Raw genomic sequence first — 24,370 nt, forward strand, 5'->3', positions numbered from 1 at the left:
AGGTGTCAGGAATAAATTTTTTACTCAGAGGGTGGTGAGGTAGGTTGCCTAAAGCACTTGTGACATTCCAACCCTGGACATGTTCAAGGCCAGGTTGGATAGACCCTTGACAGCCTGATCTGTTGGGTGGCAACCTTGCCCACAGCAGGGAGCAAAACTGACAGCCTTTAAAGGTCCCTTCCAACCAAAGCCACTCAATGATTCTACAAAATGGCTTTTTTTTTTTTTGAAGAGTTCTAGAAGGAATAGGAGATAGAAAAAATATTAATGGCACTAACTGTGAAAGTTAATGGTTGAATTACGAAAGACCTTTTCTACTTCTCTTCTACAAGTATTTTGGATATGGCAATTTACTCACTGCATGCTTTATTGTATGCAGGCCTCATGATCCATAGCATGTGAATGTCAGTGATCATGCCATAAGCCTGGACTTAAACTTAAGAAAAAAAATAAAGAAAGATGTGCAATAGCACTGATAAAGTGTCCCACTAAAAACCACATTCCTTTGATTAATCAAAAAATACACATTACCATTGACTACAGATGGATAGGTAACTCATTTCCCCAGTATTTCAGGCTTCATTAACATGAAATTTATAAGTATTTGTACAACTGTTCACTGCAGTAGCTGTAACACCTGCTGGATGTAAAAAATAATGAAAACCACAGAATAAAAAAGAAATTCATTTTATACAGATGGAAGAATGAACTTAGTTTCTGAAACACAAAGCTTTGGACAGGATTTTTTTGAAAGAAGCCATCATTAAGTAAGAAATCTAGAGAATATGTATACTTTTGATAGATAACACAGAAAGCATAAAACTACTTAAAGCATCAGACCAGACGACAAAAACAGAAGCCTTTCTACACAGAATAATATATTTCTGTTTCAAAATCCCTTTCAAATTGTAAAATAGTTTTATCTTTAAAACTGCTCATCTAAAAGCATACAATTAGAAAGTCATAAAATAGGGACAGCACTTCTGTGGTTATTTCATCTTAAACGTTAAAATGTTATGATTGTTTGTTTTCTCTTGGAACAGAAAAAAATACCTACAGGTATGCTTAAAGTACTTTTCCTTTTTGGCTGTGGTCAGCTTTGCAGTAAAACAGCATTACCTAAGCCTATCAGCCATTTTTATTTCTATAAATATCTACCAGGAACAAAGTATTTTCACCAGTCAACAACAACTGCAAATAAGCTAACAATGAATTTCTGATGTTCCTTTACGTGGTCAGAAATAACAGAAACACCTGGGATCTTGTTTGTCACACTATTGCAAACAGGTTTATACTGCCTCCAAAAATCACTCCCTCCACATTTTTCGCTTAGCAGTTGACATGACAATACAAGTTGAGTGCATGCCTTGCAAACTTTGAAAAGAGAGACTTCCAAAAATAACTGTCCAGAAATAAGAACTGTTAAATATTAGAAGTGTGAAGCATATCACCAGTAGCCATGCATATTTTCAACTACTTCAAAAGAAAACAACACACAGGACTTCGTGGCTGAGTCTGACAATACTCCTCTAAGCAACTCATGACAGTAACAAAGATTCTCATCTGCTTGAAAATTTACCATTTTCAGTGCCAGCTCTTTAAAGCACACTTTGTTTTGTCAGTGTATTATCTCATTTTAAAGATTTTACACAAAAATCATGCCCATGCAATTTATATTAAATGAAAGATGGCAGCTGGTAGGTCTTGGGTTTTTTTTTTGTTTTGTTGTTTTTCCTCTCCTTAAAATCAGTGCTACCAAATGGGTAATATAATTCTTGAGACAAAAAGCTCTACAAATAACTGCAGTCTGACAAGCTGGTCTGTTCCTCTCTTCTTCCTCGCATACACTCTGACAAACTTAAATTTGTTTCAAGCTTTTTAGGTCAAACATTTTCACTTTCAGGTAACAGAATCAGAGTATTTAATTCTTCTAAATCTTGGCTCATAAAACTCTTCTACTAGGAAGAGATATAGGGCAAGACATATCACAACGAGCTTGAATGAGCTTTAATTGCACTGCCCAATTTTGTAACATTCCAACCTATATTACATTGCCAATATTTTATGGTAAGTATTACATAATAAGGCTTGAGTGCTTTGAAAGAAAATACAGTGATTATTTCAGTAGGGGTACATTAAAATAAAGAACAAAAAAAAAATACCTGCAGCATGTCAGGAAGCATTACTAAACACGCACAGCGAGCAGACAGGTGGAATTAAAATGTGGTATGTAAATAACACGTTATGGCAGAGCTTTGCAAAAAGACCTCATGCATGCTTATATTTAAGAACTTAGACTATAGCCAACTCACATAACAATAACCAGTGTTAATACATAAACGTATGTGCACAAATACAGAGAACCAAAGATGAAACCTAGAATGCAGAAAATGTGTAATAGATGTACATCTCATGTAAGTAGCCAAGGAAAAACAGTATCTATAAAAGAGATCCTGAAAGATAGTTTTGTTCTGATTTTCATTTTTTCATCACAAGAAGCATGCATTCTGAGATTTTCCCATTGGTGGATACATAGCCACTTCTGAACTAGGGCAAATCCAAATAAACTGGAAAATTCTATTAATTGTTTTATGCACCAGTGGTAAATAACTATCAGAATGCTAATTAATATTTTAGCAATACTTGAAGTATACATGATGAAGTATTAAGTCACTCCAATAAGCAATATAAAAACCACCCTCAAAGATCTAGTCAAGCAGCACTCCACAACTGGACTCCAGTTTGTGAACCTGGAAAGTGGGGAAACACTGCCTACAAAAAACAGTTCTACAAAAATGCATGCCATTACACCTGATGTGTGTTACATTTGTTTATGTTACTTTTTATAGCCTGATTCAAACTGAGGCACTTAATTGTGCATTAGATAAGTTAAATGAATTAATTACTATCAAATCCTAGGCATATTTATACACTTTGTCACAACAGTAATTTACATGTCTCCTCAAGGAGAGAACTTGTAGAACTCTGAATATAAAAACACAGTTGAGTACATTGTCTGAAAGCTTAAGAAACCCATCTAATGCCAATTATTCCCTAATTTTATGTTAGCTTGCTAAAACCACTCAATTTTTCTCTGTACTCTGTGAGCATGCAGAGAAAGATGGCACAAGATAACAACACTAGCTTATATCCTTTAATGAGTCTTCTGCACAAAAGACAAAACATACTTTGCATAGAACTCTGAAGCCACGTAATTTAAAGAACAAAACTAGAGGGAATTTAGTGCAAAGGTAAAGTTTATAACAGAAAGTTATGTTTGTTATATCCTAAGCACTTCACAAAGTAAATTCAAGACAAACTACTTTTAATTACAATACAACATGCAATTCCTCACTGTATTCATCTGAATTGGTTATTATTTTTGCTCTTGTGGGTTTCCTTATCTAGCGCTCCTATTTTATTCCAGGCTCTGCTTCCTGTGTGTTTGAGTAACACACCAGTAAGTTTAACAACAAATACACACATCTGACAGTCATGTTACCAGCTACACGACAAAGAACTCAGTTAAGAACTAGGCAGAAGACCTACTGCATCCCAGCTACAGCTAAACCATCAACTTCAACACCTCCTGATAAAATGATGTTTTCATTAAAACACATTAATCCCATTCTTCGTTAGCAAATCACCAGTTAAAAGGAACAGCACCTGGAATGTACAAGAATCAAGCTAAGAACAGTTGCTATTTATTACCTTTATTTATTTGTGCCCCACTGAGCAGACAGTTACGCACTCATGAGACAGTCACTCGGTTACTATCACCACCCCACATCTTTCTGGGTGCTGTGAGAAAGCAGCATAAAGGTCACAAAGCAAACTCAACTGGCATTCTTACAGGTGGCTCCCTCAAAGGAGAGCTGAGGAACAGCTTAAACGAAGCACACAGAAGCTTTCAATGCCTCAGCAGAACAGAGCACCGCAGTTCCCACACCTCCAAAGCCAACGTTTTTCAGCTGTATGCAGATACTCATATTAAAAAGGAAAATAATACTTTGTTTGCTGCTCACATACTACAAATTGAAAATTAAAAGAAATATGTGATAATTGAACTATCCATCAAGGAGAAAATCCAGTAGCACCCTCCCATTTCAATTCAAAGGGAAAAAACAAAAACAAAAAAACCCTGGAAGCTCAACTAAGTACTTCTATATTTAAACATCCTCAAAACCATTTGGCAATTATATGTCCAGAAGTGATGACCTATTTTCCAAATGAATTAAAAGAATCTTTAATGTGAACTAGAAATCATTTAACCAAGATTCAGCAAGTTCTAAACCCACACACTTCATTTGTCATGAATTTAGCTGCTAAATCTGACTCTGAAAGGCTGATGTGTTACTTTATTATTAAAAAAAAGATTTCTCCTGGGTTTGCACAGCAAAGGAATGAGTATGTGGCCTATCTTACACAGGAAGCAGAGATTTTATCCTTAAAAACAGGAGGTTCGCCCACACGATCACCTGGGACAAACTTGGCCAGTGCAAGCAGGCTAGAAGGTTATAGGAGCCTGGGAATGTTTAACATCAAGTAAGTAATTACAGCCCAGCAAGATCAGAAGGAATTGCACAGGAAATGTGAATAGTAACCCTTTCATGCCAAAAAAAAAAAAAATCATGAAAAACTGAACACTCTGCTGCCAAACTATGAGGCTCTACAAACCAACTGTAAAACACAGGAATGGAAAAAACACGCCATATTACTAGGCTATAAATTCCCAACGATGTGATAAAGCTATACTTCCAAGAAAAGAAGAAAACCTCTGGCCTTTCTTGTTGCCATTCGCATACCATATAATTAAAGCTCAGAAGAAAAATGAAAACATTTCAAACACTATGTAAAAATGGGCAATTGCCTCTTCTAAATTTTTCCTTTTAATTTGACGCTGACCAAACAGTCTCCTCCCTGGAAGGTGGTCACACATCTTGTTCTTATTTAGTCATAGGAAACTTCCTTCCAAAACAAACAGCACATTATCCAAGCAAGAATACTAACCTGCTCAATTATCTACTTTACAAAAACGAGTCCCCCAGAATCCAAAATAAACGCCATAGCTCAATGGGATGGCTCCAAGCTACCCTATGTGTTTGATGATAAAGAGATTTTTATTCTCTAGAGATGCACGGAGAATTTGAGTAGTCAGGCTATAGCTCAATCCAGTTACAAGGCCTCCAAGTGCCGTGTTACCAAGTGAATATAATCATACATACATACCCTTCAAATGAGATTCAAAAAATTCCACATTGAGAGGCTTTTTTTTAAGCTCGCACTAAGGAAAATTGCAATACCTTGTTATTATCAATATATCTATAACTAATAGATATATTGTTAGATGATAATTTAAAGTATTAGAAAATATCCCTGACAAGAGACGCGATAAAGCAACCAAGTATCAATGCTTTTACAAATATGCTTATTAGAAACTATAGTGGTTGTTTCCTCATCACGTTATACAAAAATAAGTTCCACTATAGTATGTGTACAAGTGATCTCCCCAAAAACAGAATTTAAAAGTAGCTTCCTGATTTAAGAAAAAAAAACAATAAATCACTTAAACACCATGCTTCCTTAGTTACCATTACAGTCACAAATCAGAACAGCACTACCACAGTCATCACACCTTGCATATGACTCACTCATTACCAAAATCTTTTTTACCCTCAACTATTCTACATTATTCTCATTTTGTTTCCTTGCTTTCACATCTCAGATAATCCTCTGTCATCACTAGCTCTGCATGCAGAATGAAATCCTGCAAGAACAATACTCATTTGGAGTTACTCAGTAGAGCCTCTAAGGAAATAAAGCTTATGGAACATAAAATATGCAAAATACAAAAGAAACACATGAGAATGTCTAAGAATGAGCATGTGAATGTGGCAGGTGTGGTGCAGCAAAGGACTAAATTAAGGCCAAAAAGTCACTGCTGAAGTCAAACTTACTTCTTCAACTGTACCTAGTCTCCATTCAAAGTGCAGCAGCTAAAAAGCAAGCTGGCTCACCCTGTTTTCTTACCACAGTACATCTACATTGCTTGTCAGCACAAACTATAGCAAGACTTGTTCCTAATCTGAATAGCATACTCTAACCATGATCCTATAAGCCCTGAGGAAAACAGAGCAAGTATACTACGTATACTACATACCTTACAAATACAATGCTTCCAGCAACTCATTCTGCTACACTAATTGCTTAAAAAAAAAAAAAGGCAGACTTTTCCAGTACATTCTGATTAAGCATGCAATAAGTAGGATACATTCCTCTACTTCAAATCCCATCTCTCCGGAAAATGATAAGGGCTGCTACAATCACCATTAGACCACAAACACCCAAAGCAGGAGGCAGCATGGTTTTATAAAGCACAAGATAAAGGAGCACCATCTCAAGAAAAATCAGAAGATTTATTGCTATCCTCCTCTCCAGATTACTGTACAAATAAATAACAGTTTTTTCACTACAGGAGAACAAATCCCTCAGGCTCCACTAAGCATTAAGTACATCATTATGCATGCATGTCAAGAGTGAGTTGGCACAGCTCTCAAACATAGCAACCTGTGATCAAAATAACTGAAAATTAGCCTGTATTTGTGTTCTTATAAACCATAAACTGCACAGCAGCAATAGGTGTTCCTGAAGTGCAGACAGACAATGAGTGGGGGGGGAAAAAAAAAGTGAGATAAACAAGCAATCTTCCCACTAGCTAACAAATTAACAGAAAGCACATTCAGAACTAGCCTCCTTACCAAGACTGAGGTACAATACTCCCAGTCTTTCAAAGAAGAAAAAAAAGGCAGCAACTTTTGAAGCATTCTGCTCGTTACCAAACTGAAATAGAGAAAGCAATGCAACCACCTTCCCTGGGATCCCACACACATCTGGCACACACTGGTTTAAGGAAAGATTGGCACCATGCAGTGGTGGCTTCTGAAGGCATATTTCAGAAAAAGTGATGATCTCTGAGAAGAGAAGCAAAGCTTAGCATTTAGATGTCCCAATCACACATAATATTTAAAGTTTACCATTATTTTAGGTTAACCATTCTCAACAAGAATACCTCTTAATTACTGATGTTTTTCTGTCTTGATGGGGGAATTTCCCATTTAAGACTCATACAGAGAAAATGCTGCAGTATATATCTTGACTACTCTAAGCCAGGAAAACATCCTACAGGCCACTAAGCCTCCACTTTAAGGCAAGTTCTCCATAATTACAGTATCAATTATAATTTGAGAGGCATATTTTGCTTTATAAATAAACTCCCCACTATGTGAGCTGTGGGAAAGAATGTTCATGTCAACACACCAACCCTTGCAACACATTAAGTTTTGAACTGAATACCAACTCTAAATGTTACAATTCAGATTCTAGTAGGGAAAAAATTAGGAGGAAAATTTTCCCATCACCTTCCCACCAAATTCCTGCATGCTTTCTGAACCTTTTTATTCCTGTCACAGCACCTCCTTGACATTTGTCCTTTGCTGTTCTAGAGCCAAATGAAATAAATTTCAGTCAGCCCGTTGCAAACTACACCAAAAAGTAAAAACTACAGCCCCATTAAATGGAATGAAATGAACAGTTCAGTGAGAATGAGGAGGAGCTGATTCTGTCATCTTCCCATGCTGAATGCTGCTTTTGATACTTCTGTACATAGGGGTTTGTATTTGAGTTTGATAGAAAATGAAAGCAAACACAGCTTCTTGGACTTCTCTTGATGTGGTTCAAATTGACAAAGACCCAACATTACAGCCTAGAAGTTCTCCCTTGATGTCCCCACTGATGCGAAAAATCAAAGCAATAAGCGGAATCTCCCCAGACAGCAAGCCATAGCACCTGAGGGGGATCTCAATGAGATGTTAGTGTAGAGATAGAGACACAGATCAGTGAGATGCAACCACCTTTTCTCCTGTAACCAAGCTAGAGACAAACTGAACTCCTTTACTTGAATTCTGGATGTTTGGTTATTCTCAGATTGACAAATAAAAATCATCCAGAGAATGCAAAGCTCACTTTGGTCTCTGAGTGTTTTGTTGTTGTTGTTTTGTTTCTTTACGAGGGCAAGTAAAATAATTATTGGTAACTGAAGATTGAAATACCTGTAGAAATGTCTGACTTTACCCAGGAGACAGCACAGCAGTGTTTCTCTGACTAACCTGCCAAATTCAACCAAACAGGTAAAATTCTCCATGAACTCCAAAGCTACCAAGTAACCCAAACCAAGTCCATTGATACAGGCAGGTAAGCCTGTCAGGCATGGTCTTCTTCCCTCCCACACCTCTTGCATCTAGTTGAATCAAACACTGAGATTGCTGTCCAGCTCCACAAACTGCGATGACATTTCCTACAATGTTTAATTATGCTATAAATTACCAGGAAAACAGTCCCTTGAAACAGATTTTTGAACACTTCTCCCACTCAGTCAATCAGCTTCTTAAAGACAAACCAATACCTGCAAGTACTGTACTACGATAAGTCAAAGATGCACTCAAATTAGCAAACACCGGATATGAAGCAATATGGATTCTACCCTGTTATTCATGTGCTTTCACAAAGACCAATGGTAATACAGACCAAATAAGGGATGACATAATTCTCCAAATGCTGCTTTAAGCAGTAAGAACTGCTTCAGCAAGTCAGCAAGAGAAATCAGGGAAGCAAGAAATGATTGTAAGTTTTTATGTTCAAAATTTTCTGCAATCATTAAAGATACACAATATAGGCATTGATTTAATATTTACATTGTGCAGAAGTTTGCACTTCATTCAACTTTGTTAATGACACACAAATACACTTCACAAAAAAATGAGTACACCTTGATGAGATTAAGAGAAATGACTTCTAAAAACCTAAACAAACAATCAAGTCAAATATGAAAACAAAAACTGTATATGTAAGAAGGAAATGAGACATATTATAGAGTAAATCTTTTTCTTCTTTGATCCCAGTTGAGCAGAACAAAGAAAACAGTGTTCTGAAACATGCTGTGTTATGTTATTCTCCTCAATCCAGTTCTAATAAAAAAAAGAAAAGAGAAAACAAAACACAGGAAAAGGATACATTCAAAAACAAACAAGCAAAAAAGCCCCCATACTCATTTAACCTAAGGTAACTATACAGCAGCTTACTAGAGTTGAAAAGAGGTAAGCCAAATAAATCTATCATTGGAAAAAGGTACTACTTACGAAAGACCTGAATAAAATTCAAATTCTACCTCATAATACAGAATGTGTTTTTACTTAACTGTTGAATCAAACATTTGAATAGTCTACAGGAATGTTTATTGTATTCTTTCAGAAGTACCCACCTTGCACATCCTGATCCTGCTATGGCCAATAAAGTATTTCATTCATCTTAATTCCTGTTCTAAAGAAGGAAAAAGAAAAAAAAAAGACCAAGTATCTTACAAAATGTATTTAGCAAAGGTCAGGACATCATATTAAATTCTAAAGAAAGGCATGTTTTAATAAGCAGTAAATAAACAAAGTTTCTGTAAGTGTAATAATGTTGCCAGCAAATCTCCTACCCAACTTATACTTTCACTATTTGACCATTTCCCTGTGACCTGACAAAATCCATCTCATAAGGTGGAAATACATACACAAAACCATCATCATTTTAATACAAACACTTAAACACTAAGTCACATCAATAAATATTACCTCTTCACATAAAACTCCTCAAAACACATGAAGTTACTGATGAAGAAAGTTCTGATGGTCTAATGCAGCACAATCACAGAACCTGCACATTAAAAGACACATATATATAACAGCTAATGATACCTGAAGTTATATACATGAATGTCAAACATTTCATCGCACCTTGTCACTTCTGCTGCTAGGATCCAGTGTTCTCAAAAATTAAGACTCAGAAGATAAATTTAAGAAATTAGTATTTCCTTCATGAATGTTTGGACAAACACTAGCTACAGAGTTTCTGGCCACTTTAAAAAAAATCTATTATTTGAGCAGCTTGTGCAAATGTTAAAAACCTTTGACTCTGCATTGTTTTTATCCTGACCCTCTAGCTATTATTATGCAATTTTTTTTTTCACTGAACCAACACTAAGCACGTTACACCAGATCATTAAAAAAAAAAAAAGTTTTAAACTGGCGTCATAACTGCCATGAGATTTTTCCTTTCTTTCTTTCTTTTCTGATCTTAATGGAACTTGGACAAAGTCCAATTCTTTTAACAGCTGAAGCAGAAAAAGACACGTCCTCATGCTGAAACATACATTTTGCTTTGCACAAAAATAACTTCCAAAAAAAAAAAGAAAATAAACAACAGGAATTAACTTCACCAGAAGTGCTACTAAAAATAAGTGGCTATGATAAGATTAGGTGGGAAAAAAAAAAGCAATTAAGTATCTTGGCTGCTGAGTGGCACTGAAAAAAAAAAAAAAAAAAGCCAAGCTGCACTTGCAAATCCCATGATCCAGGGGAGTTGTACGTTTTCCTTATTTGAGCCATCTCTCTGTGATTTTATTACATAGTAATTATACTTTTGCTCATATCATATTACGAATTGGTGTATCGGTGTAAGCAAATCTATGACTGTAACTTCTACCGAGCCAGGTGGACTGTACCACAGTTATGGGACTGCTGACTGACTCCTTATGCAGCTCCGAGGCGACACAGCACAAAAAGAGCTGCTACTTTCTGCTTGGCTCCTGACTGGAAGGGGAGAATGCTGCCAATTAAAGGTAAGGTTCCAGCTCAGGCACAGAACTGGGCAGCCTTCCAGCAAAGCGTGACTCTGGGATAAGACAAACTGCAACAAGCCTCTCCCGTCTTTCTTTCCCATCTGCCTCACCGAGGACACGACTGCGGCCCTCCCACGAGGCTCCTGGGAAGCCTTCAGCCGCTTCCTTCTTTGCTTTCCCACCGCCAGCCACGTAGGATCATTCAGTGCTCGGGATACGGTCATACCTCGTTAACACGAAGCCCTGAGGAGCTGGGGAGGCGGCAGGCCTCAGCCCCGCTCTCACCTATTTCCACAGAACCAAAAGCCAGAGCCCGGCAGCGTTACGGGATGGCAGCTCTGCCCTGAGGAGGCACCAAAGTTTGCTGACAACACCCGGGCCTGGAGCCGAGCACGGCGCCCACAGGATTCACCCAGCGCAGCGCCCGGCCCGGCCCCACAGCAGCCCTCCGCACATCCCCTGCTCCTCCTACTGCCGAACCCTGCAGCCACCAGCAGCCTGCTCGGCACCGGCACCGGCACCGGCGCCGGCTTCCTGAGGCCGCGGGAGGGAGCACAGACCGGGAGCCGCCGCCGTGCCCGCCCCCACCCCGTTCCTCGGCTCCCACCACCGCAGGGGAAGGGAACTTACACGCGCGCCCCTCTGCGTGCCCGCGTCACGCCGCCGCGACGTCACGGCCGCGGTGTGGCGTCACTGCCCGCGGGCACGGCGCTGCCCCGGCGCAGGCGTAGTGCTGGCGCTGCCGGGTGACGGGGTTGGCGGGAAAGCGGCGGCCGCTGAGGGGTGGCTGCGGACTGCGGTGGTTGGCCCCGCCGCGAGGGGATGTGCTCGGCTGCCCGTGCGCCGCCTGGCTGTTGTCTGTGCTTTGTAGCGGGTGGCTGTGCTCGCCCTGAGCCACCCGCCTCGCCTGGTCCTCCTGATCCTTCATTTCCTTCATCTTTGTTGGCTCACAGAACAGCTTGGGATGGAAGGGACCTTAAAGACCACCAGTCCTAACCCACTGCCATGCGTGGTGCTGCCCGCCATGCGTGGTGCTGCTGCTCAGGCTGCCCAGGACCCCATCCAACTTGGCCTTGAGCACACAGGGATGGGGCATCTGTCTGCTTCTGTCATACCAGTTGCACCACTCAGCTTGGTGTCTTCTGCTGTCTCCATCAACACATCAACACGATCCCTTCTCTTGTGCCACGACACCCTGAGCCCACATTTACTGCAGCTATTCCACTGTGTCACAGCCATCTGCTGAAAAAGGGGCTGACAGAGTCACAGAATCACATAATGTCAGGGGTTGGAAGGGACTCCAGCCCAACCCCGCTGCCAGGCACAGCAATCAGCACCTTAGATTAGTTCACCCAGGGGCGAGCCCAGACAGGCTTTGAACATCTCCAGAGAAGGAGACCCCACAGCACTCTGGGCATCCTGTTCCAGTGCTCTTGTCACCATCACTGAAGGGTCACCTCAGGCACTCCTGGAGCAGTGGATTTGTAAAGCTGCATTGGCACAGCTCCTGGGAAGTGAAATATGAAATATCAGGTGACAAGACAGACAAATCAACTCAAAATCATTTGAGAATCAAGATCCATTTATAATATGATACTTCCTTTGGTCAGGTGTTCTACTTGGAATCTATGTATCTGAACTGTTCCTGTGCATCAGAATACATCACATAAAATCATTTACAGTTGTAGCAGGAACTGAAATTTAAAATTTTATTTAAAAAAAAAATCTATTCTTCACCTTCTTGTGCTTACTAAATCCAAAGTGTTTGGCAATTACTGAGCTTATAAAATAGTAAGTGGTCTTAAATAATTGTAATTCCTTTCGAAGCCGTTAAGTCTAACTTAATGTGAGGAAAAAGTTGCTATACTATGCTATGACTTTTTGAACTACAAATGAGACATAATTACCATACAATGGTTGTTGATATATTACCTGCCATCTGGAGAGACACCAAATATTTGTTCTGGTGTCCAAATGTGTTTGTTTATCAGTTTGATAACTGATGAGAATAGTGAGACAATATGAACTTCCACTGTAGATCATTCACTATTCACAGAAAAGATCAGTTCCTTCTAATAGAGTATATTAATTTTCCTAAAACCACACTTCACAATAAGCTATAGAAACTTTGTAGCAGTGGTAATTAATTTTTATCTGGAATGTCAAGTTTGGAAACAGAATACTGGGAAAAAGACTTCCTTGCAAGTCTTGCTGAAGATGATATTTTGTGTGGAATGGCCCCTTGACATCATAGGTTATGATATTCTGACGTACTGCTCTTTGAATATTTTAGGGAAAGCTGTGTCAGTGATCTCAATCCCATCTTGTGGGGTTTTTTTTGGGAATTAGTTTTTCTTAGAAGGAAAGTAGTAGAATTTTGCTCTTAGTATTGAAAGTAAGTAGAGCTTAAGAATCTGCTATCAGTAATAGCAGAGGAAAATTAAAGTAGTGGTACCTGATGAGGATACTACTTTCTCTTCTTACAAACTACAACAGACAGAGATAATAACTGTTTTAAAGATTACACTGGCAATTGTTTAGAGTAAATATTATGTCTAGTATTTCTTCCTCCATCCTTTGTTTAAATCATAAGAATGGCAATGGACTATCATGTAGAATAAAATGGAAAGTCTACGTACGTAATTAAGAATTGTGATCACATGAGAAACTAATGTGCAGTATAAACTTGCACTACTTAGAAGAGCATTAGTAGTTTAGAATAATCAAATTGATTAAAAATTGGTGCGCAAAGTCTCACATTCTTTTCTCGTTTTTAACAATGTAGTGTGTTTTCAGAATTAAATCGAGATCCATCTTTGCATTGTAATACTTTGGCCATATATCAACACAATTAGAAACACCAATACAATGGACTGCAATTTCTTCTCCTGAAGCCTCAAGTGGATCAATGGTGCCCTGTAAGTTTCTGTTTCTCTCTGCCTATATGAGGAGCCTAAGGCTACCAGCTCAAATTGACAAATTCCACCTCTTCAGCAGTCAGATACCTCCAATGTAATGGGATGGTTGAATGGAGGTATTCAAATGGTCATTTTGATCTAACTTTACAACTGATGGCACAGTGAGAGTGAACTGAACAAAGATCCAGGCATTAAGCAGAGGATGGACTTCAGCCTGCTTAAGTGGAATCAGATGGATTTGCAGGAGCAAGTAAAAGTAGAACGTGTCAAATGTAGGGACAGTAAGCATAACAGTCTTGCACACAGTTCCAGCAATAAAAAGAAAGCAAGTGCATGGCTATTACCGACTTAGTGAACCTTTTCTTAGTTACTTATTTAAAAAAAATATGTTCAGAACATAACTGAGAACTGTATCATAATGCATGTGTCAGTACTTGAAATGTCATGTTGACATTTCCTAACTTCTCAGGATGTGATTTCTCAACCTCTAATATTCTTTCAGCATAGTTTTTATGTTGTAATACGAGGAAGGCCAGAATTTATATCCATTGTTATTGCTTCATAGAAGAGAGTAAGAACGTATTTTAAGTATTTATTATTATTCTTTTGAGGTGGCACTTTCAAGAGCTTCTAAGAAATCATAAAATAAGACAAATCTGTCTTTAAACTGATTTTGTACCAGCTTAGAATGACTGATTTTTCAAAGGCAGCAATACATTTCAGCAACATGAAAGGTTTGACTGATGATGCCAAATAAAATGTTTTTTTTTTAAATCACCACAAACTGCTTGCTCTGAGGCATTTGTTTTATGCCCAACAAGTTCATCTCTATCATTCAAGGTAATAAAATACTGTGACAAGCCAAGAACACACAGTTCTTGTCTCTTTTTTCCTGTTTTTCTTAATGAGAAGCCAAGGAAACCTGCACGACTGAGAGGAAACCTGCAAGCTTGCAAGCAGAAAGAACTAAACTCACTTCTCTCAGCATCACGTTGTTGGTTTGTTTTAGGTTTGGGTTTTTCATTGTTGTTTTTTGCTACAGAATGAAAAGCTGCAGAATAAAAAGGCTCTGAAAGGAACTATAGCAATGGGAAGGGGAAAAAAAGCAGAACTTTTGGAAATAGAAAACTACGAGTCACATATAAGTATGTAGAGCAAATAAAAACATAAAAAATGGTAGGATAGAAAAAATGAAATAATACACAGGTGGGGAAAATAGGCTCTTGCAAGCAGAATGAAGAGGAGAAAAATGGAAACTGCAAATAGACACGAGATAAATGGAAAGGATAGAAATGAATGATTCAGCAGTAGCGATGTTTTGTGTTCATTTGGAGAACAACTTCCATAAGGATTGAACAAATTACAATGAACAAAAGGCTTATAAAACTTGTTGTTCCTAAAAAGCAGTTAAAAAAACATTTGCAAAATGTGTAACCCAGTTAGCCAGCCCAGCTGCCATGCATCTTAGGGGACAAGCAGTATATTGTAAACAATTTCCTGCAGCACTTGTTTATGAAGCCTGAAAGGAGAGGCAAAAACTGGAAGACTGAAAACCCTCAACTGTGGCCTCTTTTTCCAAAGAAAATTTGGATTGTCCCTTGTAACTGCAATCCAAGAAATAATACGTCATATATCTTTTTCTAGAAATGCAGTATACCAATAGATAATACTGTCATTAGGGAAGCATTGAATTATTTTTGCTTATAATTCTGGGTTAGTTCATAAAACCATCACATTGATGATGAAGAGAAACCTCATCAAGATATACAAATTAAGTACTTGGGATGAGGAACACAGCTCAGGGATAGATGCAGTGGCTAGAGCAGGGTTCTTGCACTCAGGATTTTTTTCAGTTTAACATCAAGAAATTTAAAATACTTCTTTAATACCTCTTAAAGCAGTTCTTACATATAATTTACTTCATTTTAAAGAAATCATTCAAATGCTTTCTCTATATCAAACCCACAGAGCAAGAAAGCTATTTTCCTTTTCTGGGTTGGCTCGGAGCCAGAGTCAAAACTGGTCCATTGAGCGGGCGCATGTGAATTCCCCATCAAAGAAGAGGTTCAAGACACAGCCCTCATCAGGTAAAGGGATGTACACTGTTTTTTGAGACAAGAAAGGAGAGATCCTTCTGGATTTCCTGGATCCCAGACAAACCATCAGTTCTGACCACTACGTTGCAACTCTGACTAAGCTGAAGGCGTGAACATGTAGAGTCAGGCTGGAGAAGACAACTTTTCTCTTGCAATACAATCACGCCAGGCCCCAAAGACCAGGGAACACATCGCCAGTCTTGACTGGACTGTTCTACCACAGCCAACATATAGTCCAGATTTGGCACCTTCTGACTTCGGTCTGTTTGGGTCAATGAAGGCTGGACTACATGGGCAACATTTTCCTAGCAACAACACTGTCATAGCAGTTGTGAAACAGTGGTCACCTCCACTGGTGCAGACATTTACCAGGATAATATGCAGGCTTTTGTCCACTGCTGGCAGAAATGCATTGCAATGGTGGTGACTGCACTGGAAAATAATACTTTAAAGCTGAGAATTTGCTCTATCAAATAGTGTTACTGTGCTCTTCATATCTGTTGTGGTTTCCACAGAAGTAAGCAGGAGGCATTACTTTTAACATCATCTACTTATATGTATAGTTGTTTATTGTTTTCTTTTACTACTACTTTTTCTTTTTTCTTTTACTATTTTTCTATTATTTCTTTTTTTTTTTTTACTATTACTGGCAATTTTTAATTTCTACATCCCTTGGTTCGGCGTACCTTACTACACAAGAGAGTTAGAAATACCTCTCAGTTTACTCGGTTGCTTCCTGCATTTGTACAGTTCCCACTGAAGTGAGGTCTCTGAACTAGAGAACTGACTCACCATTGATTCTCAAGTGCATATGGCATCACACTGTTGTTCCTGGCACGTGGAGCATGACCTGTTGTCTCACAGTAGCCAGATATATTACCAAGAGCTTTTATTATAGTCACATACGTCACTCCACATTTAATTAGTAACCATTTTTCTCATCAGTTACATGGCAGTCTTTTTCTTGGTTTCCATGAGTACATCTACGGCCTACAAATAGAAGTCAGAAATCAAAGGTCATCATAAAATGTTGTGTTTCTGGAAAACAATAACATGGAGTAAAGTCTGGGAAAGATATCACGGGAACCAGTTTTGGTCATAATGAAGTGTTGTGCACTGAAACATCATCATGTCGGGCATCACCAGCAAAGTTTGGAGTAAACTTCTGGGTGCAGTCAAGTGACCCACGGCCTTGAAAAAAAATCTAACTTTAAGATTAATGGGAAAATAATTTCAGACTTTTAATTTAATACAAATCCAAACTAATTGAGCTCTGCAAGTCCTACAGTTAAAACGCAGAAATCTCATTTGAATAGTGAACATCTCTGTTGTGGGCAGGTATGCGTTTAACAGTGAGTCACAGACCTCCTGCTATTTTGGCCTTAATGTGAAAAAATCCATCACCTTTGTTATACAGCAGGCTTCAGATAAAACACACAGAACCTTGGTAGCTATGAAAAGACTTTTTTTCCAAGATTTTAGTAAGAAGAGGAAGTTAAACTGAATTGTGACCCTTTTTGTGAGTACATTTGAACTGACTGAGAAACTGATTTTCATCTACATCAAGGCTTGTGCATTAAGCTTAAATAACCTTAAATGGGTACAAGCTGTAATTAGAAGCTAGTCCCCTGTCTCTCCTAGCTTAAGGTATGTAAGGACTTCAAATCTTTAATGTCTAAAGATGCAGCTCTAAGGGAGAACCTCTGATGTCCTCAGATTCAGCTCTAGGGAATAGTGACAGCCTGGCAGCAGCCCAGAAATACAATTAAACAGAAGTCTGTCTTCTGAATCCTCCTGAAGTCTGTAGTTTGAAAGCATTCAAAATTTATTTTATTCTTTATAGTAGCTCTTTTCAAGGTTAATGTTGTACATGCATGTGAAACCAACTGCTTTAATTTAAAAAAAAATGATGAAGGAGCCTAATTATTTTCATAGTTCATTATCTGGACATTTTATGTAGTTAGCACATTTACTATTATTTTATTTTTGTAAGTATTTTATATTAATATACATATATTAAAAAGATCTCAAATAGGGATCAAAAGATCTCAAACTACAACAATAGGGTCAATCAAGAAAAAAAATTGAGCTGTACTTATTGAGCGAAGCCAGTTTACATGGTTTAGTTACTAATTAGGCAATTGCCACATTTCAGAAGGGACATGTAAAAATACTCTAGTACTCATTTAGTAGATTGATCCCAAATACAGAAACTATGCAAAGACAAAACCTGATTCTAGTCTTAAAACCAGCAATAGTATGCTCCTAAAAAGATACCGTAAGGCAGGAAAAGAGGTTCCAGCAGGAGTAAAATCCACGGATCTTGATTTCCTGTACGTTTTCCCAGCTCCATATACTCAAGACCATTCTGGCACTACCACTTTTTCAAGGAACGCCAGTGCCAGGGCTAGGATGGTAAGGTGCTGGGCTAGCCTGCATGAACTTGCTGCCACCTAAAATGTGTTAGCATTTATGTCCAATAATGCTCCACGATGGCATTTAACTCGATATTAACTCTTCTTTCTTCCCCTATCTGTTTATTTCCACAGTACAAATGTGATTTTCTTTGAGGTTCTGCCTTTCTCAGATGTAGATGGAGTTTCTTGGTGGATTTCTGTGTTACTATCAGGGCACTGACAGACAAGAGAAAAAAATAATAATAATCAAAATAATAAATAATTGTTAAAAAACTCACTCAAAATATAAAAAAAATAAAAGTGTTGTTGCAAATGTCTCATTTCCTTGTGCAACCAGGTTAAGGAAGGAAGCCAATAAGGCCTGTGACTGCCCAGCTCTTGACCATGAGTAGTGCAGCAATGAGAGGAAGGAAAAGACAGCAATTCTGAACTGGGATTCTTCAGTGAGAATCCTGTGCCAAGACATCTGTGTCCTGAAAGAAAAGAAATGAAACCACTGTGGTAATTTGTCTCCTGGGTTAAGGGCAAAATATGTCACCAGAAGGATGCAGGATATCCTAGGGAATTCCTACCAGTTACAACTTGTGTGATAACAAGAGCACAAATGAAGGGAGATTTAATATTCTGACTGAATTACTTACCAGATGTAGGAGAGAAGGAAGGAGATGCCTGGTCCTGAGAACTTTGTGGTATCTCTGGTACAAAGAGCATCAGAGGAGTACAGCAAACCCTGGACAAGAGGTGCACCAGAGCTGCTGGCAGGACCCATTCTGTTTGCAGGCCACTGGCATCACTTGAGCACTGAGGCCTTAATGAGACCTGGAAACTTCCCATGCCCCACCTCATGGGCTCAGGGCAGCAGTGTGGTGGGCACATAGCAAGGCAGGGAACTGGCTGAGCAGGGCTTTTGTTTGCTACAGATCATCTAGCCAGAAGTTCAGCTCATGGAGTAAGGCTAAAGACAGATGTCAGTCTAAACCCAATGGCAAATAACATGTATTTCAAAAAAGCTGTTAACTATAGATAAATTTCCCAGTAGAATAATAAGGAGTAAGAAAAATGAACAGAAGTGAAATCATGAGCAGATCTTAAAGTTGATGCATTTCGGTGTTAGCAGTCTACATTTCAACAGAGAGCTTTACAGAAGGGCCTCCTTTGGGCTAGCATGAAAAGAAAGCTTAGGGAAGTACATTCAGGTGAGCACTGCAATTGACATGGAAAGCAGTCTCCCCGGTGGCATTACATGGGCTGCCAGTTTGTTTGGCTCTTACACTGGTGACACTTTCAGGCACACTCAGCAGTTCACCTGGTTTCATCTAGGGATGAAATGTAATGGGTGGAGAAGTTACACAGTGGGAACGGGCTGAGTGCAAGAGAGGCAGGGCTGGACTCACATTTGGAACAAGGAGGAGCTTTGCTCCCTCAGTTATTTTCCCAACTGTCATGGAGAAAGGTTGTTTAAATGTTAATTTAAACTAATTAATTGATACTGACATTCAGTGCAAGATTTTCAAGCCTTTGAAATGTGTTTGTTGTTTTTTTTAGCTGTAACTGGTCACAGTGGTATTTATTTGTAAAATATATTGATTTCCATGAGCATCATCAGGAAAGAACATCACTGAAATGGGAATATTAATTTTCAGGAGATGCTGTTGGGTTGGTAGTTGTCTGGTTTTATATATTTACATAGGAACGAACAACAAAGCAAGTTCTGTGTGCGTATCGATAACTGCACCATTCCTCTATCCAGAGGGATCACATCTCTGAGTTTGCAGCAGTAAAATTTGAGATGGTGGATCATATACAGCACAAAACCAGAATAAGGCAGAAGGGCTGTTTTGCTTTTTACCATAAAAGCTTTTTTCTCCATGGAAGAGAGAAAAAAAGGAAGTTATTGTAGGGATGCTCCTCACTGGACTGGGCTGGAAAGCAAAGTATATAAAACTGGAAATCAGAACTGGAAGACAGGAAAGATGCAAAGAGTGTGGGAACATCGACAGGGAATTCCTGGAAATGTCCGCTTGGAGTTGCTACATGGGGCTAGTTTATACATTCATTAAAAGTGTGAGAACTTCACTTTGTCAAGTGGAAGTGCACCCATACCACCTTTTTTTTTCCCCTGGATTCAAGGTGCTTTTATTTTTAAGCACACACAGTGGAGCATCTGCTTCTCTATTTGAATAAACCCCTCACTATTCCATGAAGCTTTTCTGCAGTGCTTCTTTCTAACAGTTAATTCTAGGATGTCTACCAGAAACTGCAGTCCTTCAGAGACCAGACTTAAAACCAGCAACTCCCATGTTTCTTCTGGCACACAGAAATTCTGCCAGTGCTGTGGCGGACCTGCTGACAGGCAGTGCAGGGGATGCTGCTGGGGGCCACAATCACATCCATCAGTGTACCTGCCAATGCCTGTACAGGCAGGCTTGCAGGCAGGTGGATTTGGTAGCGTAGGTTCATAGGGCTTTTGAGTAGATGGAAATATGTTTAATATGGAAGGGGCAGGAAGAAGTCCGCAGGGCTGTATTTCTGGAATCGCTGCACGTGATAGGAAAGCTGCCCGTGGAATCAGGCCACTAGCAGGGCTGCTGGGACAGGCATGAAGCAGAACGCAGGTGCCTGGTGTTCACAGCAGGCTGTCAGACAGAGGACACTTACCCAGAAATCTGTCTCAGAGGTCAGAGGGATGCAGCTTCAAAGCAACCATGTGAGATTTGTCCACAGTGTGGCTGAAATAATTTGCTCTTGCCCTTCAGGAGGCCCCGCTGCCTGCTAGCAGTTAACCAGGCTGGGGCTGGCAGATCAGCGCCTGGGCTCGGTGCCATGGGAGATTGAGATGTTCTTTTGAATGTTGCTGCTCATCCAGGTGCATACACAGGAGGAACTGGCATCTCTTCAGAAAGCAGAGAGGAGATATTTGTCTCCACTGATTTTAGGGAGCACCTTTTCTGCTTCATTTGCTCTGACAGTGCCTTCTAGACATCTGTGTTCTGTGACAGTTAGATGGAACTAACACACCACTTCCCCAGGACAGGACTGAGGCCAGCACCTCCCAGCACCTCCGCTGCAGCCCATGCCCGTGCGTGGCAGAGCACTGATGGCTGCTGCCCGGTGCCTGTGGCTCAGCCTGCCTCGGGCAGTAGAAGAGGATAAAATAAGGAGTTCCCACATAGTCTTCTCATGCTGGTACAACCTATAAGCACCAAAATGTCACCAGTCCATTCGAGAGCCAAAAAATGAGTATAGAACCTGCTGTGATATTCTAGGTGAGCAAGGTAATGTTTCTGTTATGAAGAAATATGTGGATGCCTTGTAACTGTGTGGGCTAGTGGCATCAGTGGCAGCAGCAGCTGCTCCCAGGCAGGCTGAGCACTTCAGGGAAATTATTGTTATTCCTCCTTTCTCCCTGCATCTCCTCTTGCCTTTACATCCTTATCCAGCTGTAAATAAGAACCTTTAGTTCCACTTCTTCCACTTAAACGAATGAAAAAATTATTTAGGACAAATTCTGATCTCCATCCCACGTATGTAAAACAAGATTAACTCAGTTTACTTTAATGGCATCAGTTGGGACTTACGTTACTGGAATTCATCAACAGTTAGATCACTTGGCTTGAGTCAAATGCATAAATAACAAAGGTATTTCCAAGGCTTTCTCTGTAAGCTGATTTCATTTGGCAGTCCTTGGAGTCCAGCTTTGCCACTGAGTTCTAAAAGACCTGGATTTCACCCAGAGGTGTTCCATCAGCATAAATCTGGTTCAAACGACACCAGAATAAGCACTACCAGCTCCTGGTGAACCATGAGACGATCCCTTAAACTGCAAGTTTGGGGCTTTTTGTGCACCTGTGTAGTTTTCTGCTATGGCCGTATCAACAGCAAGGGGAAAACGGGAACAGAAAAATATATTTGTAAGTCAGAAAAACAAAATGGTAAAGTATAACTTAGAAAAAGCCACACACACATCCTTGCATAAATATCCTTGTCTGTGGGTCAGGGCTAACTCGTACCGTACTCTTTGATGTGGGATTTTATTTTCATACCACTGCAGACACAGACATCTTCAAAGCAACAACTGTAGTCCTTGCTTCATGCCACTGCCATTTTTAGACAGAATTACCACAGAATGAAATTTTAACATAACTTTCATGTGATACCCATGAACATTTACATCTACTTAATGAATAGTACATATTTCTATCAAATATTAATCTCTATTTCATTTTTATCATTTAATAATATCGAGTTTTTACCTAATTCTTTTTCTTAGTAGATAACAGGATATACAACATCCATTTTGACCCTCATCTAACTATAATCCCAGTTTGTTCAATAACCTCATACCTCTGCATACAGCTTGTAATAGGAAGATTTATGACACTGTCATGCAGAGCAGCACTGCTTTACTCAAGAGGTATTGCTCTGCCAATTTGCAGTGGTTGAAGATAGCCTTTGAAGTCAACCATCTTCAGCGCCTGCCTGTCTGGGATGACCAGAACTATGGCTTTTCTAGTGCACTTTCCAAAGCATGGGCAGGCCACTGAGTGTAACAAAGTGCCCTAATTTTGTTCTTCAACTCTGTTGTTATACATCCTGCTAACAAAACATGGAACACTGAAACTAAACTAGATACCCATGCCCTTAGCTGCTTGGAGCTGTACTGTAAATAGGTGTGGTGAAGGGTAGAAGGGACTCCAGCATCTTGTCTTCCTTTGCCTCATTTTGTGCAGATGTTATCACAGAATCACAGAATTGTAGGGGTTGGAAGGGACCTCTAAAGATCAAGTCCAACCCCCTGCCAGAGCAGCTCCCTAGCCCAGGTTGCACAGGTAGGTGTCCAGGCAGTCCTTGAACGTCTCCAGAGAAGGAGACTCCACCACCTTCCTGTGCAGCTGTGCCAGTGCTCCGTCACTGCACTGTGAAGAAGTTCCCATGCATATTTGTGCAGAACTTCCTATGTTTCAGTTTGTGGCCATTTCCCCTTGTCCAATCGCCACACACTGCTGAGAAGAGTCCGTCCTCATCCCTTTGCCTCATCTGTCCTCACCCTCCATTGTTTTTTATTTATTTATTTCTGGTGGGAGGAAGGAGATGAAGCAGCAGATAAAGATCAGCAAATGTATATACATATTCTCCAGTGTTATTTTGTATAACTCAAACCCTACCTTCTATTTACAAGCGACTTATAAGCACAAAGCAAACTTTCCAGCAGAAAATTGAAGATGACAACTGGAAAGCCGCTTCTAGAAGAAACACACATTTTCAGAGTTGTGAAAGTGCTATCCACTGAGGAGCAAACCTCTAAGCAATGCATGCCATTTTCTCCCAGACTCCTTTCCTGTTGCATTCCTTCCTCTGCCTTCATTGATGTTACTGCGCCACAAATTGCAGAGCCTTAGATTTGAGCTGGGAACCATTGTTCCTTCCTTTTTCCCTATTCTTGGTAGCAGAAGCTACTGCAAGGCTGCTCTGCAACCAAGGAGAGAAGTTTGTACAATGTCCCAGCTCTACAGGTTTCAACTGTTCCTCATTTTTCCAGATTAGTGCCTTAATTAAGTCCAAATGTTTTTCATTTTCTCCCTTATGGACCCTACTCTGAAACCTGACACTGGCTACAGACACTGTCCTCCCATGACCTTTTCTCTTCCTGTTTCTGCTGCCGGCTGACTTTTAAATTGTGAGCAATTGCACAATGGTGACAGTTGCACACTTTATCCATCTCCACACACACCTGTGAGGCTGTTCGTTGTGCACCGCTCAGAAATCATGTTTGCTTTTTTCCTCTCTACAAGGCAGAAGAGAACAAATTTGTAGCGGTGAATGAAGTACTTCATACCGTCCACCTGAGTCACTCTCGGTATAAACTTTATACAGCACAACAGTCATTTATCACAGAACATAAAATGTACAAACCAGGTTTCTTAAAACTGGATATTGATTTTGAGGTGGTTATTTTTAGGCACCAATCTGCAAAGTCAGGTTCATAATATCACATGAATTATCTTAGCAGATCACGTGGGTGCCCATGAGAACAGGAAGAGACCTCAAAATGTTCAATCCAGAGGAAAGATTTCTGTAAAACAGAAATACCAAATGACTCATTTAAACGTTGGCTTGTAAAGGCAAAGGGTGAGTTTGGCAATGACAGAACATCAACTGCACACATGGAATCACATGAGAATCTGGGCCCAGAACTTTAAGAAAGAAAACCGAAGACAAATA

At 39.6% G+C, this 24,370-nt stretch overlaps 1 protein-coding gene across 2 annotated transcripts in view; it reads right to left on the reverse strand.

Moving 5' to 3' along the window:
* ZNF438 (zinc finger protein 438) overlaps positions 1-11,377 on the reverse strand; it is a 40,559-nt gene extending 29,182 nt beyond the window's left edge. The window contains exons 1-3 of one of the 2 annotated variants that reach the window (XM_065731452.1): positions 11,348-11,377; positions 9,672-9,753; positions 9,317-9,375 (exon numbers count right to left, since the gene is read on the reverse strand). Coding sequence is in view for 1 of the 2 variants with exons in the window: in XM_065731451.1 (XP_065587523.1) it covers positions 359-416 (58 nt within the window). In the remaining variant the exon portion in view is untranslated. Of the gene's footprint in view, positions 1-358; positions 437-9,316; positions 9,376-9,671; positions 9,754-11,347 lie in introns of those variants that run through there. The other variant, XM_065731451.1, reaches the window with a different exon arrangement.
* Positions 11,378-24,370: the final 12,993 nt, after the last annotated feature.

The sequence above is a fragment of the Cyrtonyx montezumae genome, unplaced genomic scaffold (assembly GCF_038088225.1).
Source record: "Cyrtonyx montezumae isolate F1298 unplaced genomic scaffold, pur_monq_1.0 scaffold_14, whole genome shotgun sequence".
Taxonomy (NCBI): domain Eukaryota; kingdom Metazoa; phylum Chordata; class Aves; order Galliformes; family Odontophoridae; genus Cyrtonyx; species Cyrtonyx montezumae.